Source organism: Scyliorhinus canicula, chromosome 15, assembly GCF_902713615.1.
Source record: "Scyliorhinus canicula chromosome 15, sScyCan1.1, whole genome shotgun sequence".
Classification (NCBI taxonomy): domain Eukaryota; kingdom Metazoa; phylum Chordata; class Chondrichthyes; order Carcharhiniformes; family Scyliorhinidae; genus Scyliorhinus; species Scyliorhinus canicula.
The window spans coordinates 7,979,190-7,992,598 of NC_052160.1; the positions used below are offsets into that span (position 1 = coordinate 7,979,190).

The 13,409-nt window shown below is 46.9% G+C and overlaps 1 protein-coding gene across 1 annotated transcript in view; it reads left to right on the plus strand.

Moving 5' to 3' along the window:
* The window catches only part of LOC119978145 (bromodomain-containing protein 8-like), an 86,755-nt gene that overhangs the window by 70,533 nt on the left and 2,813 nt on the right, over positions 1-13,409 (plus strand). The window contains exons 25-27 of the mRNA XM_038819585.1: positions 38-195; positions 3,840-3,929; positions 5,699-5,767. Coding sequence (XP_038675513.1) covers positions 38-195; positions 3,840-3,929; positions 5,699-5,767 — 317 coding nt within the window. The remainder of the gene's footprint in view (positions 1-37; positions 196-3,839; positions 3,930-5,698; positions 5,768-13,409) is intronic.

Genomic DNA, 13,409 nt, shown 5'->3' on the forward strand with positions numbered 1-13,409 from the left:
CCCTGCTATAATATTTGCTGCAACTTGTTGACTTGAGTTTCAGGAGGATACTACTAGTGAAGAAGAGTTTTGTGATGTTGACCTTTCAGAATTTGGCATAGAGCTGTCTGTCTCTGAGAGTGACGTTAGCTTCAGTTCCCAGCAATTCTTAGTTTTGGATGAGTCAGCAGCTAGCAGTCACACATCCTCCCAGCTGTAAGTGACCTAAGGAATTGTATTAGCAATGCGATACTGAGTCTTAGAACCAATCATGTAATATTTAACCTTAAAGCATACAATAATGCCTTATCAGTGTCTCCCACATCTCAAGAACAAATGATTTATTTTATGACCCACGATTATGAATGCTATATTGAGACTTAAATTAGACTCTCATTCCCCTCTCTATTAAATAATTATTCTTGCTGGTGCTGGGTGCAAGATTGAATAAATTTGATTAGATGTGGGTAGCAACAGTGGGATATTTTGCATGTGTGGGACAGTGAGCAAAAAGAAATATAACTAATGACAAATCCAACTTATTGACCAGGAATGTTGTTGGTATGTTGTATCGTGCACCTGCAAGCAGGACCATAGCAATAATGCAAATAGCTTGTGCTCATTTTTTTGATATTGAAGCAAAAGATGCCGGAAACACTCGGAAGGTCAGGCAGAATGTTAGGAGCGAATGGGCAAGTTGACCGTTCAGGTGTGGACTCAGGTGTGTTATGAAGAAAAGAAAAAGGATAATAGAATGGTGGCACATTAAATAGGACATGTGTTCATGCCTGTGACTCAGTTTTGCTAACTTGATGACTTGACCAAGATGAGAGAAGAGATGGAACACAGAATTCCTACAGTGCTCTTCGGCCCATCGAGTCTGCACTGACCCTCTGAGAGAGCACCCTACCTCGGCCCACTCCCCTGCCCTATGAAGATGCAGATTGTAGATCAGTGGTTCCTGATGAGGAGAATCAGATTACATAGGCAAACGCATTAATAGTCTGCTCCCACGCATCATTTCATGCTTCGCTCAAGAGCAGAGATGATTTGCTCACCTGCAACCTTAGCCACAGTTGATGCATACCCTGGGAAGATGGACAAAAGTGGAAGGAACAAAATAACTTGAGCCGATGTCCACACGCAAACATAAAGGAGAGTGCCACTTTGGTTTGGGTCAATGACTTTCACAGTAGCAACTTTCCAGCCACAAATTGGGTCACTGGTTGGAGACATGGAAAAAATGCGGATCAGAAAGAATTCACAGGCAAGAGAAAGCCGGAAAAAGTTGACGGTGAAGAAATGTGGATTTACAGCCCCTCCTGAGTTGGACCGAGCCCATCATACCCTCTGGCCGAGGACTCATCCTGAGAATCCACCACGTGGGGTGACAGTGAGATTTCATAGCTCCAAGGAGAAAAGAGAAGGTTCTAAGGTGGGCAAAGGAACACGGTGACTTTAAGTGGGTAGTCCACACCATCAGGTTCTATCAAGACGTGGGTGCAGAGCTGGAGAAGAGGACTCCGTTTAATAGAGTCTAGATCATTCTGTATAAAAGTGGAGTCTGGTTCGGTGTGGTCTACCCTCCCCGGTTTAGGGTCACTTTAGAAGGAAAGGATGCACCGCGGGAGGCGGACTTTTCGTTAAAAGCATAAGTTTGGCGCAGTGTAATTGAGTATTTGATTCTCATGAAGGGCATGTTGAATTTTTGCATTGTTAGGGTTTCATATTTATTCTTGTATTTTCTTGTTGTTGGGGTTGAATTTTAATGGTTCTTGTTTAGATTTGGGGTTTAGTTCTGTGTGGGTTCTGTTTGTTATGATAATATATAGCTCCGTTTCGGAGCACAAGTTTTATGGGATTTTTTTTGTATGTAACCGTTTTTCTTATCTCCTTTTGGAGATAAATACGAGGCTTTCCCCTCCTTTCCTTTGGCGCCACCCTCTTCCCTGTTGGAGACGATTTTGACTTTGGTTAGGCCAGACGAAAGGGACTATTTAGGAGATATTTGGCCACATTCTTTCAAAGAATTTTGCCCTATTGGATGAAGTGAAGAGCAAATTGGAGGGCAAATTGGGTCCCATCCTTAATGATGAGGCCCTGCACAGGGTCGACTCAATGTTTTCATGTGTTCAGCTGAGTTTGATCCAATTTAAGGTCTTGCGCAGGATGCACCTGACCAGAGTAGGATGAGCGGATTCTTCTCCGGAGTGGAGGATAAGTGTGAGCGCTGCTCTTGGGAACGGGCTAAGCATACACATATGTTCTAGTCCTGTCCCAAGTTGATAAGCTTCTGGGCCTCTTTCTTCAACACCATGTCGGAGTTACTCGGTGTAGATTTGGACCCATGTCCGCTGGTGGCCATATTTGGGTTGTCGGATTTGCGGTGATTCTTTCGGGGGTGAAGGCGGACGCCCTCGCCTGGAGGCGAGTTTTGCTTGGGTGGGGGTCTCCTACATCGCCTACAGTGTCTCTACTTGACTGGGTGACCTCATGTCTTTTCTACATCTGGAGAAGGTCAAATACACCATCGGGATCGGTGGAGGGTTTCTACTGGAGATGGCAGCCATTCATTTCCTTTTTTTTAGGGGGTTAGTCACTGTCAGCTGTTAGGGGATTTAGTTTAGGTTTTGTGTTACAGTTAATATGTGTTTTTACCTTTTTTTGTTTCTCTCTTTTATAGTGTATTTATGTTTGATTGTTTCGGTGGTTTTGTTTCGTATGGAAAAATTTTAATAAGCATATTTTTAAAAATAGAAATGATACATGAAGCACTTTGGGGAGAAACATCTATTGAAAAAGGTGAAACAACTCAGGTAAGACATAAGTCAGGAAAACAGGTAGTTTTAGATGAGGTAAGTTTTAGTTGGATATATAGCAATTAGAGATAGGTAGTGAGAGAGAGGCAGGTCTCGCAGCTCTGCTAGAAGCAGTTGGCTTCGAAGGCTAGAGAGGGAACGTCTCTCTGAGCTTTGCTGGAAGAAAAACCATGCTATGGAGTAGTGGTTAAGAGAACAGATGTTGGAAACTTATAAAGGACAGCTAGTAAAGGAGACGAGAGAAATGAAGAGAAGTTTCCAAGAAGCCTGATGTTAAAGGTAGTGAAACAGAGGACTGTTCAGTAAAGACAGACCTAGCTGAGAAGTCGGCTAGGGAAAAGTCTGAAAGATGTCTGAGCTGATTTAAAAGTTTGTGAGACTTTACCACACAGTGAATTGAAATAATTGTGGAAATCAGTGGCTGGAGCTCAGAGGTTGTGTAAAACCATTTTAAGACCAAGGAAACCTGAAAGGAGAGGTGGAAAACCTGGACGCTGGATTCCTTGTTAAAAATGGAGCAGAAGCTTTGCTTGAAAGAAGATTTGGAAAGTAGTTTGGAAAACCAGGAATGGACTTTCCATCTGAAGAAAAGCATTGTTTGAAAGAAGATTTTTTTTAACGCATGCCTTTATGGGAGTGGAGTTTGGAAACTCTCATGTGACAATCATCTGGGGCAATTGAGAGAGAAATCCATGGAAGATCGGTTAAGTGGCATCGGCCATTTGGTTTCAGGGTAAGGTATTATCTTTGAAAATGGTGTACATTTGTGAAGCTGGGGGGGGGGGGGGTAAAGGAGTATTGTGTTATAATCAAACTTTTTGAGTTTAATTATTATTATTTCATGTTGTGTGAACTAATTAGCCGGTCCTGTGACTCCGTTCCTCCACATTTCCTTTAAAATAAATAAAAGTTACCGTCTTTTGAGCCAGGGTTCCGTTCTGGGATCTTCCCAGACAGGATAGTAACACCTAATACCAGGTATGTTCGCTCGTATTGTATTGAATTTTTACAGCATAGTTAGCATTCTAATCTGTTCATCAGATCTACAAGTGCCGACCAGGATCAGATTTCAGCTCAGAGGAATTGGAAAAGGACAGTGCTGCTCATGTGGAAGGAAATAGCCAGCCACAGGTCAGAATCAGCGACAAAACAGTAAAACAATCAATCAGAGTTTTCCTCATGCCCGTGATGGTAAAGACTGTAATCCATATCCACAGCTCGGGGCTCAGGCAGCTGAATTCTAGCTGATTTTCACATTGCCAGTGTTTGTCAGCTGCTCCCCCAGTTCGCCACTTTCCTTCCGGCTGCTTCGAGCTTGCAACTTGGACTTCCGTTTTACTGTGTCCTTGACATACCTAATCCATTTTGAACCTTAAGCTGCCGCAATATTTCACAGAATCACAGAGCTGTTACGGCATGGTAGCACAGTGGTTAGCACTGTAGCTTCACCACGCCAGGGATCCCAGCTTGGGTCACTGTCTGTGCGGAGTCTGCACGTTCTTCCAGTGTCTGCGTGGGTTTCCTCCGGGAGCTCCGGTTCCCTCCCACAAGTCCCGAAAGATGTACGTGTTAGGTGAATTGGACATTCTGAATTCCCCCTCTGTGTACCCAAGCAGGATGTGGCGACTAGGGGATTTTTGCAGTAACATCATTGCAGTGTTAATGTAAACCTACTTGTGACACTAAAGATTATTACAAAAAAAACAGTGGAAAAGGAGGCCACTCAGCCCACCTTGTCTACATCAGCATTTGCCCCTACATGTTGCCACTTACTATTAACTGCGCCCATCCGTTTAAATTTGAGCTGCTCGCCATGTTTTCTACATTCCCCAATGGGCTCACTCCCGCCACAGGGCCAAAACTGCAATGGAAGATCATGCTAGTTAATCAAATGAACTGCTTTGGGGAAATTGGAGGCCGTGAGTTCATGCATTTATGACTAGCTTTGTACAGGTAATCATATATATCCAAAACTGTAGCTCAGCAACCATGTAGACAACCAGCACAAAGAAACTAATTAATACATCGAGGAATCCATCCACAGGGTTTGTCTTCATATCCTCACCATTAAACTGTAGGTTGCGGCCTGTACCTTCCCCACCCAGACCTGACCCCGAGCTTCCTTGTGTTAACAAGATTGGATGGCACATTGTCCAAACTCCAATTCCAACAAGAGGTGTGACAATTTGAAGACCAGATTCTGGCTCCAAGTCACCTTTGGCAGGGGGAGCAGAAAGGGTGAGATGATATGAAACACAGAAAAAAGAACAAAAGGGAGAAGTAATGGAAGAACCAGAGAATGAAAAACCTTTAAGCACTAACTTTCCAACCATGTGCTCCTAGGAGGTGCCTTGCCACCAGGAACACAGATTGGAAACTCCAAAACATCTTACTCAAAAGCCAGAAAATCATGCAGCCAAATCTCTGGCTTGGGCCAGACAACTGAGAGTCACCTCATCCCAAAGTCTATATTTGGAAAATTGTCTTTATATAGAGAGAAAGATACTCGGAGAGAAAGAAAAATGAGTGAGAGGCAGACAGAAAAGAGGACACCGAGACAACGGGAAGTGAGAGAATGAGTAAAAGTGTACATTGGAGATAGGCAGGAATGTGGGGTTGAAGTTACATTCAGATCAGCTGTGATCCTACTGAACAATAGAGCAGGCTCAAGGGACTACTCTTAATTCATATGTTCATATCAGTTGTGTTACTTATTCTGGGTTTCTTGGTGTAACAATCCTAACCGTATAAAGCTGTGTATTTTCTGATTTCATGAGGATTCCACGAGTAACGCAAGCCCTTGAATGGACTTTGTTGCTGGTGGCTCCTAGTTTAAAGAATAGGAAACCAAATATTTTTGTGCCAATGTATTCACTGTGCTGATGACTCTGAATTTGCAGGTTTGCTAGTCTATTTTTGAACCCAGTAACTGAAGAACGTGTCCCTGGATATCACAGCCGAGTGCGCAGGTAAGAGTGACGGGATGGGAACACAGGAGAACATGCATGAATGCGCAGCTAAACTCTAGATTAAGAAAGTTAAGTGTACAGAATGGAAAATCTTGTCCTAGTTCAGCAACCTTGCCCCTTTGGCAGACCTGCTACAACGTCTTATGCTTCCTGCATCCATTTATTGAAAGACCCAGGGAAAGTTTGAAGTCGAAGAAAGTCAATCTTTCCATTTGTCCAACTCCCATTAATCAAGCTAGTCCGTTGCTTTCCATTAAGAAGATTTGCATAGCCCAACGGCGCAGAATAATATATTCCAAAACGTTTTGGCTGCATTTAATAATTCTCCAATCCAGATATTTCCGTATGAGGAAATTATATTTAGTCCATTCCGACTATTGCTTCCACAGACTGCTCATAATTTGTCCTCTTATAGACTACATTCCACCTATTTATCTGAGTTTTGATTCAGCTGGGAACACATGTTACCTGTGAATCGCAAGGTTTCCGGTTCAAGTCCTGCTTCATGACTTAAAGGATCTGGATCGGCGCAGGCTGGGAGGGCCGAAGGGCCTGTTCCTGTGCTGTAATTTTCTTTGTTCTCTTTGAGCCCAAAAGTTGGGGCTGACATTCCAGTGCAATACAGAGGGAAGCATTGCACTGTCGGACGAGACATTTTCCTGCACGGGTGGATGTGCAAGATCCCACGGCTTTATTTCAAAGAAGAGTTTCTTGGTCAATATTGATCCCTCAATCATCATTAGAAAAAAAGATGATCTGGCCAGTAACTAGTGGGAGGTTGAACATAGAACATAGAAAAATATAGCATTGGGGGTGGGGGGTCATTAGGATGTGCCTTTGGGCAGCGGCAGCCGCACTAGCAGGTTATGCTGGTGAACGGAAGTGAGGTGGTGGGGGAGAAGGCCAAGAAGGGTGGCCGAGGGGGAGGGGCGAAAGGGGAAGTGTGTGGGGGGAAGGGGAAAAGCAGGGGGGGGGGGGATTCTGCGACGTGGCAGGAGGTGACAGATGACATGGTCATGGGTGACGAAAGGGGCCATTTGGGATGGGCTAGGTACAGAGTGGAATTAAAGGGGCAGGAGTTAAGTGGGGAAGATGACGGACGGTAGAGGAGATTGGAGGCGCAAGCCTCCGGTAAGGTTGGTAACGTGGAACGTCCGGGGACAGAATGGGCCGGTTAAAAGGTCGCAGGTGTTCGTGCACCTCCGGAGCTTGAAAGTGGGGGTTGTCTTTTTGCAGGAGACTCATCTCCGTGTGAAGGACCAGGTGAGGTTAAGGAAGGGGTGGGTCGGGCAGGTTTTTCACTCGGGATTTGATTTGAAATTGAGGGGTGTGGCGATTTTAATGAGCAAAAAAATGGGATTCGTGAGTGCGAAGGAGGTGAGGGATCCAGGTGGGAGATATGTGATTGTGAGTGGGGTATTGGAAGGGGCACCCGGAAGTTTTGGTAAATGTGTATGCCCCAAATTGGGATAATGTGGGTTTTATGAGGGTGTTGCTGGCAGCAATCTTGGATTTGGCCACGTACCAGTTGATCATGGGAGGAGATTTTAACTGTGTCCTGGAGCCGAAGGTGGATAGATCGAGCCCCAGGTCGATGGGTAGGGTACGAATGGCATGGGAGCTGGGGGGGGGGGGGGGGGTTATGGAGAGGATGGGTATGGTGGATCCATGGCACTTTCAGAACCCAGAGGGAAGGGAGTATTCCTCCTTTTCACACGTCTATAAGGTGTATTCGAGGATTGATTACTTTGTAGTGAGTTGGGAGATTTTGGTTTGGGTGGAGGGGGCGGAGTATTTGGGGATAGTTATCTCGGACCATGCACCCCACTGGCTGGATATTCGTTCAGTACGGGACGAGAGCAGAGGCCGGGGTGGAGGTTTGACTCAGGGTTGTTGGCGGATGGAGGTTTTTATGATGAGGTGCGGTTGCCGATTAGGGATTATGTGGAGTTCAATCAGAATGAGGAGGTGTCGGCGGGCATTTTTTGGGAAGCACTGAAGACAGTGGTCCAGGGAGAAATTATCTCATTTACAGTTTGTGCGAATAAGGAAAGGAGGGCGGAACATGACCATCTAGTGAGCGAGATAGTGGAGGTGGACAGGGAATATTCAAGGGTGCCCACCGTGGAAGGATTGGCGAGGAGGGAAAAGTTTGCAGGGGCAATTTGACAGGCTGGCAACGGGGAGGGCGGTAGGGTAACTGCGTAGGGCAAGAGGGGTGTAGTACGAGTATAGGGAGAAGGTGAGCCGCATGCTGGCGCACCAGCTGCGGAGGCAGGCTGTGTCCAGGGAAATATTGACGATCCGGACTGAGGCTGGGAATGTGGTGACAGAGCCAGGGAAGATAAATGAGGCATTTAGAGAGTATTACCAGGGACTTTATGAGTCAGACCCAGGAGGAGAGGAGGGGTACATGGGGCAGTTTCTGGACCAGCTGGAATTTCCCCATGTGGAGGAAGCAAAGAGGCAGGCATTGGAGGAGCCTCTGGGGCTCAGGGAGGTGCTGGATAGTATCAAGGGCATGAAGTCGGGGAAGGCCCTTGGGCCAGATGGGTACCTGGCAGAATTTTATAAGGAATTTGCGGCGGACCTGGCACCACATCTGTTGGGGGACGTATAATGAAGCACTGGAGAAGGGGGAGGTGCCGGAGACGATGAAGCAGGCAGTAATCAGACTAATCCCAAAAAAAGAGAAGGATCCGGTGGAATGTGGGTCGATAGACCCATATCACTGTTGAACACGGATGTGAAAGTATTGTCTAAGTTGTTGGCGGGGAGGATGGAGGATTGTGTCCCGGGGTGGTTACAGAAGATCAAACCGGCTTTGTGAAGGGCAGGCATCTCATGAGTAATATAAAGCGGCTGTTGAATGTGGTGATGAATCCATCGAGATCTCTGGTACCGGAGGTGGTGGTGTCCATGGACGCGGAGAAAGCATTTGATCGGGTGGAGTGGCGGTACTTGTTTGAAGTTTTGGGAAGGTTTGGGTTTGGGCTGAGATTTGCGGGATGGGTACGGTTGCTGTTATGTGGCGCCAAGAGCAAGGGTGAGAATGAATGATATTAGCTCACAAAGCTTTGACTTACACAGGGGTACGAGGCAGGGGTGCCCGCTGTCGCCGCTGCTGTTTGCGCTGGCCATAGAGCCATTGGCGATGACTCTCAGGGGGTTGGCAGAGTGGCAGGGGATAATGAGGGTACAGAGGGAGCATCTGGTGTCACTCTATGCTGATGACCTCTTGCTGTATGTTTCGGATCCGCTGGAGAGTATGGGAAGGATTATTGGCCTGTTGGGGAGGTTTGGAGGGTTCTCGGGATACAAGCTGAATGTAGGGAAAAGCGAGGTAGTCCCGGTGAATGAGCTGGCACAGCGGGCTAATTTAGGGGGGCTTCCATTTATGGTAGCGAGGGATAGGTTTATGTACTTGGGGATTCAGGTAGCGAGGGAATGGATGGGGCTCCATAAGTAGAACTTAACAAAGCTGGTGGAGGAGGCCAGGGAGGATCTTAAGAGGTGGGATACACTGCACTTAACGTTAGCGGGGAGGGTCCAAGTGGTGAAAATTAATATTCTGCCGAGGTTCTTGTTTATCTATCAGGCTCTCCCGCTCTTTATACCAAAGGCCTTTTTTCGGAAAGTGGACACAATCATCTCTGACTTTGTATGGGTGGGGAAGGTGTCGAGGGTGGGAAGGACCCAGCTACAGAGGCAGCGGGGGGGGGGGGGGGGGGGGGGGGGTGGCGTTGGCGTTGCTAAACTTGCTTCATTATTATTGGGCAGCGAATGTGGACAAGGTGCGGCGATGGTGGGAAGGAGAAGGGGTAGAGTGGGTTCGGATGGAGGAGGAATCTTGTAAGGGGTCTAGTGCTGCTATGGTGACGGCAGCATTGCCAATGGCTCCGAGTAGGTATTCAGGGAGCCCGGTGGTGCAGTCCACGGTGAAGATATGGAATCAGCTGACGGGGCATTTTAGGGTAGAAGGGATGTCGGTGCTAACGCCACTGTGCGAGAATCATGGGTTTGATCCGGGGGGATGGATAGTGTATACAGGAGGTGGAGGGAAGTGGGGCTGGTCAAGGTGAGGGATTTGTATTTGGAGGAAGAGTTTGCCAGTCTGGAGGAGCTAAGGGAGAGGGTAGAGCTGCCGAGGGGTAGTGAGTTCAGGTATCTGCAGGTTAGGGACTTTGCACGAAAGGTCTGGAAGGGGTTCCCTAGATTGCCGGGATACACCCTGCTGGAGCGACTGCTGTTTCCGGATGTGGAGGGGGAGGGAAGAATTGGGGATACAAGTGGCTGGGGGAGCAGGGAGGCGAGCGGGTGGTGAAGATCAAGGAGAAATGGGAAGCGGAGTTGGGAATGGAGATCAATTGGGGAGTATGGAGTGAGACACTGCGAAGGGTAAACGGGACGACCTCTTGTGCAAGGATGAGCCTGATACAGTTTAAGGTAGTTCACAGGGTGCATATGACTCGGGCGAGAATGAGTGGGTTCTTTCAGGGGGTAGCAGATGAGTGTGAGAGGTGTGGGCGGGGGCCAGCGAATCATGCGCACATGTTTTGGGGTTGTGAAAATTGGAAGATTCTGGGCGGGAATGTTTGCGGTCTTAGCCAGGATAGTGGATGAGGGAGTGGACCCGGACCCTTTGGTGGCAATATTTGGGGTTTCAGAGAAGCCGGAGCTCATGGAGAGGAGGAAGGCCGATGTCTTGGCCTTTGCCTCTCTGATTGCACGGCGACGGATTTTTCTGGAGTGGCGGTCGACATCGCCAACAGGGGTAGCAGCATGGTTGGGTGACCTGTATGCCTTTCTGCGGTCAGAGAAGATAAAGTATGAGTTAAGGGGCTCAGCAGGGGAGTTTGAGAAAAGGTTGTGGATGTTTGTGACCGTGTTTGAGGAGCTGTTCGTCGCAGGGGGTTGAGGGTGAGGGGGGGAGGGGGGGGTGAAAAGGGAGAAAAATCTGTACAAACTGTACAGTTGATTGTTGGGAAGAATGTTTTCCGGGGTGTTTATTTGATGTAACCTATTTGATACAAGTTTGAATAAAATGTGTTTTTTTTTTAAAAGATGGATAAAGAGAAAAAAAGAGGTACATGCCCAGACCACAATAAAAGTGCAAGTTATGGCTTTACCCGAGTCCAGAACCCAGAATAACAAGCCTAATGGTGTGTTTCTTCAGAGAGTGGGGTCTTTCTTCAGAGAGTGGGGTCTTTCTTCAGAGAGTGGGGTCTTTCTTCAGAGAGTGGGGTCTTTCTTCAGAGAGTGGGGTCTTTCTTCAGAGAGTGGGGTCTTTCTTCAGAGAGTGGGGTCTTTCTTCAGAGAGTGGGGTCTTTCTTCAGAGAGTGGGGTCTTTCTTCAGAGAGTGGGGTCTTTCTTCAGAGAGTGGGGTCTTTCTTCAGAGAGTGGGGTCTTTCTTCAGAGAGTGGGTTTGGTTGACTGTCACACGATGATTTGCCTTTTCAGAAGTGAGACTTCCACAAGGGGAGAAGGCAGGGTAGAGTTGAATTAGTCTTAAAAGCACTAGTTCCATCGTTCCAGTAATCTAAAATGTAGATGAGGACCAGGTGATTGGATAAAAGCAAATTACTGCAGATGCTGGAATCTGAAACCAAAGAGAAAATGCTGAAAAAGCTCAGCAGGTCTGGCAGCATCTGTAGGGAGAGAAAAGAGCTAAAGTTTAGAGTCCAGATGACCCTTTGTCAGATTGGACCTGGTCAGAGCTCCTTCTGCGGCTACCTGTTCGATGGTAAGATGATGGGCAGCGACAAGCCGTTTGCCTGGAGTCCTGTTCTCCTTGGAGGTCAAAACACTGAAGAAACAGCTTGTTAATTAAAGGAACTCAGACAGCTCAAGTCGCGATCATGTGACGATGTGGTTTCAGGTTGACTAACGAGGTCCCGGGTTGAAACCGTTGTGTTTGGAAGGAGGTATCGGTCAGGTCATTAACACCACATTGGACATCGTGAGTCACAAACGGTTGCCTTTTTCCTTGGGGACAGCGTCTCTGGTGGCCAGAATTCTTCTTTAAAAATGTACAAAAGCTTTGTGCAAGCCCAGGAGAGGCATTAGTGCCATTAAAAATAATGTGACGACTGGTTTATCTGAACAGGAGAAATTCCTATGGTATGATTCATGGCTCGTCGGGGTAGCCTTGTTATTTTTAAAAGTAAAGATAATTTTACAGAGTGTAGAAGCCAGCTATTTTCTATAGGTAAAAGTCCTTCTCCAAAGCATCCACATCCTTCTGGTAATATGGCGACCAGAACTGCACGCATTAAGCCCCTAGTCTATTAAATACCATTTAAAACTCACTCATAACCTCAGGTCATTTCAAAACACATATTCAGCATGCAAAACATAGCTGCAAACAGAACACAGGACAGCAGAATTCCTATGCAGCTGACAAATACATTTGCAAGATAAAGTAACCCAAGAACAAGGCAAGCTCCATGGCAACAGCATAGAGACCATTGTCCTAACAAGGAAGAGAGTTACGGACCATGGGGGAATACAAAGAACAAAGAAAATTACAGCACAGGAACAGGCCCTTCGGCCCTCCCAGCTGCGCCGATCCAGATCCTTTATCTAAACCTGTCTCCTATTTTCCAAGGTCTACTTCCCTCTGTTCCCCGCCCGTTCATATACCTGTCTAGATGCCTCTTAAATGATGCTATCGTGCCCGCCTCTACCACCTCCGCTGGTAAAGCGTTCCAGGCACCCACCACCCTCTGCGTAAAAAAACTTTCCACGCATATCTCCCTTAAACTTTTCCCCTCTCACCTTGAAATCGTGACCCCCCTTGTAATTGACACCCCTACTCTTGGAAAAAGCTTGTTGCTATCCACCCTGTCTATACCTCTCATAATTTTGTAGACGTCAATCAGGTCCTCCCTCAACCTCCGTCTTTCCAACGAAAACAATCCTAATCTACTCAACCTTTCTTCATAGCTAGCACCCTCCATACCAGGCAACATCCTGGTGAACCTCCTCTGCACCCTCTCTAAAGCATCCACATCCTTCTGGTAATATGGCGACCAGAACTGCACGCAGTATTCCAAATGTGGCCGAACCAAAGTCCTATACAACTGTAACATGACCTGCCAACTCTTGTACTCAATACCCCGTCCGATGAAGGCAAGCATGCTGTATGCCTTCTTGACCACTGCGTTGCCACCTTCAGGGTACGTCATGGTCAGCGGTGTCCTGGAAGGGGCACTGGTCGTACTGGTAAATGTGTACGCTCCTAACTGGGACGACACAGAATTCATAAAGAAGACCATGGCGGAAATCCCTGGCATGGCTAGGGAACTAGGAGCATTTATGGAGCAGATTCCTGGAGATTCCTGCACCCGGGAGAGAATGAATTTTCATACTTCTCACAAGTACTCGAGGTATACATTCGTATCGACTTCTTTGCAGTGGGGATACCACTCAATTGTTTGCCAGCTCATATCAGAGGATATTCAAGAGTCAATTGGTGAGTTTGGAGTCACATGTAGAATGGCAGATTTCCTTCCTTGAAGGGTATTAGTGTTCCAGACGCGTTTTTACCACAATCAACTATGGTCATGTTAATAAAGACGAAGAGAGTCAGACGAGTAACACAAAGAAGTCTTGGGACACTGTCACAAGATTGTGCTTTCTT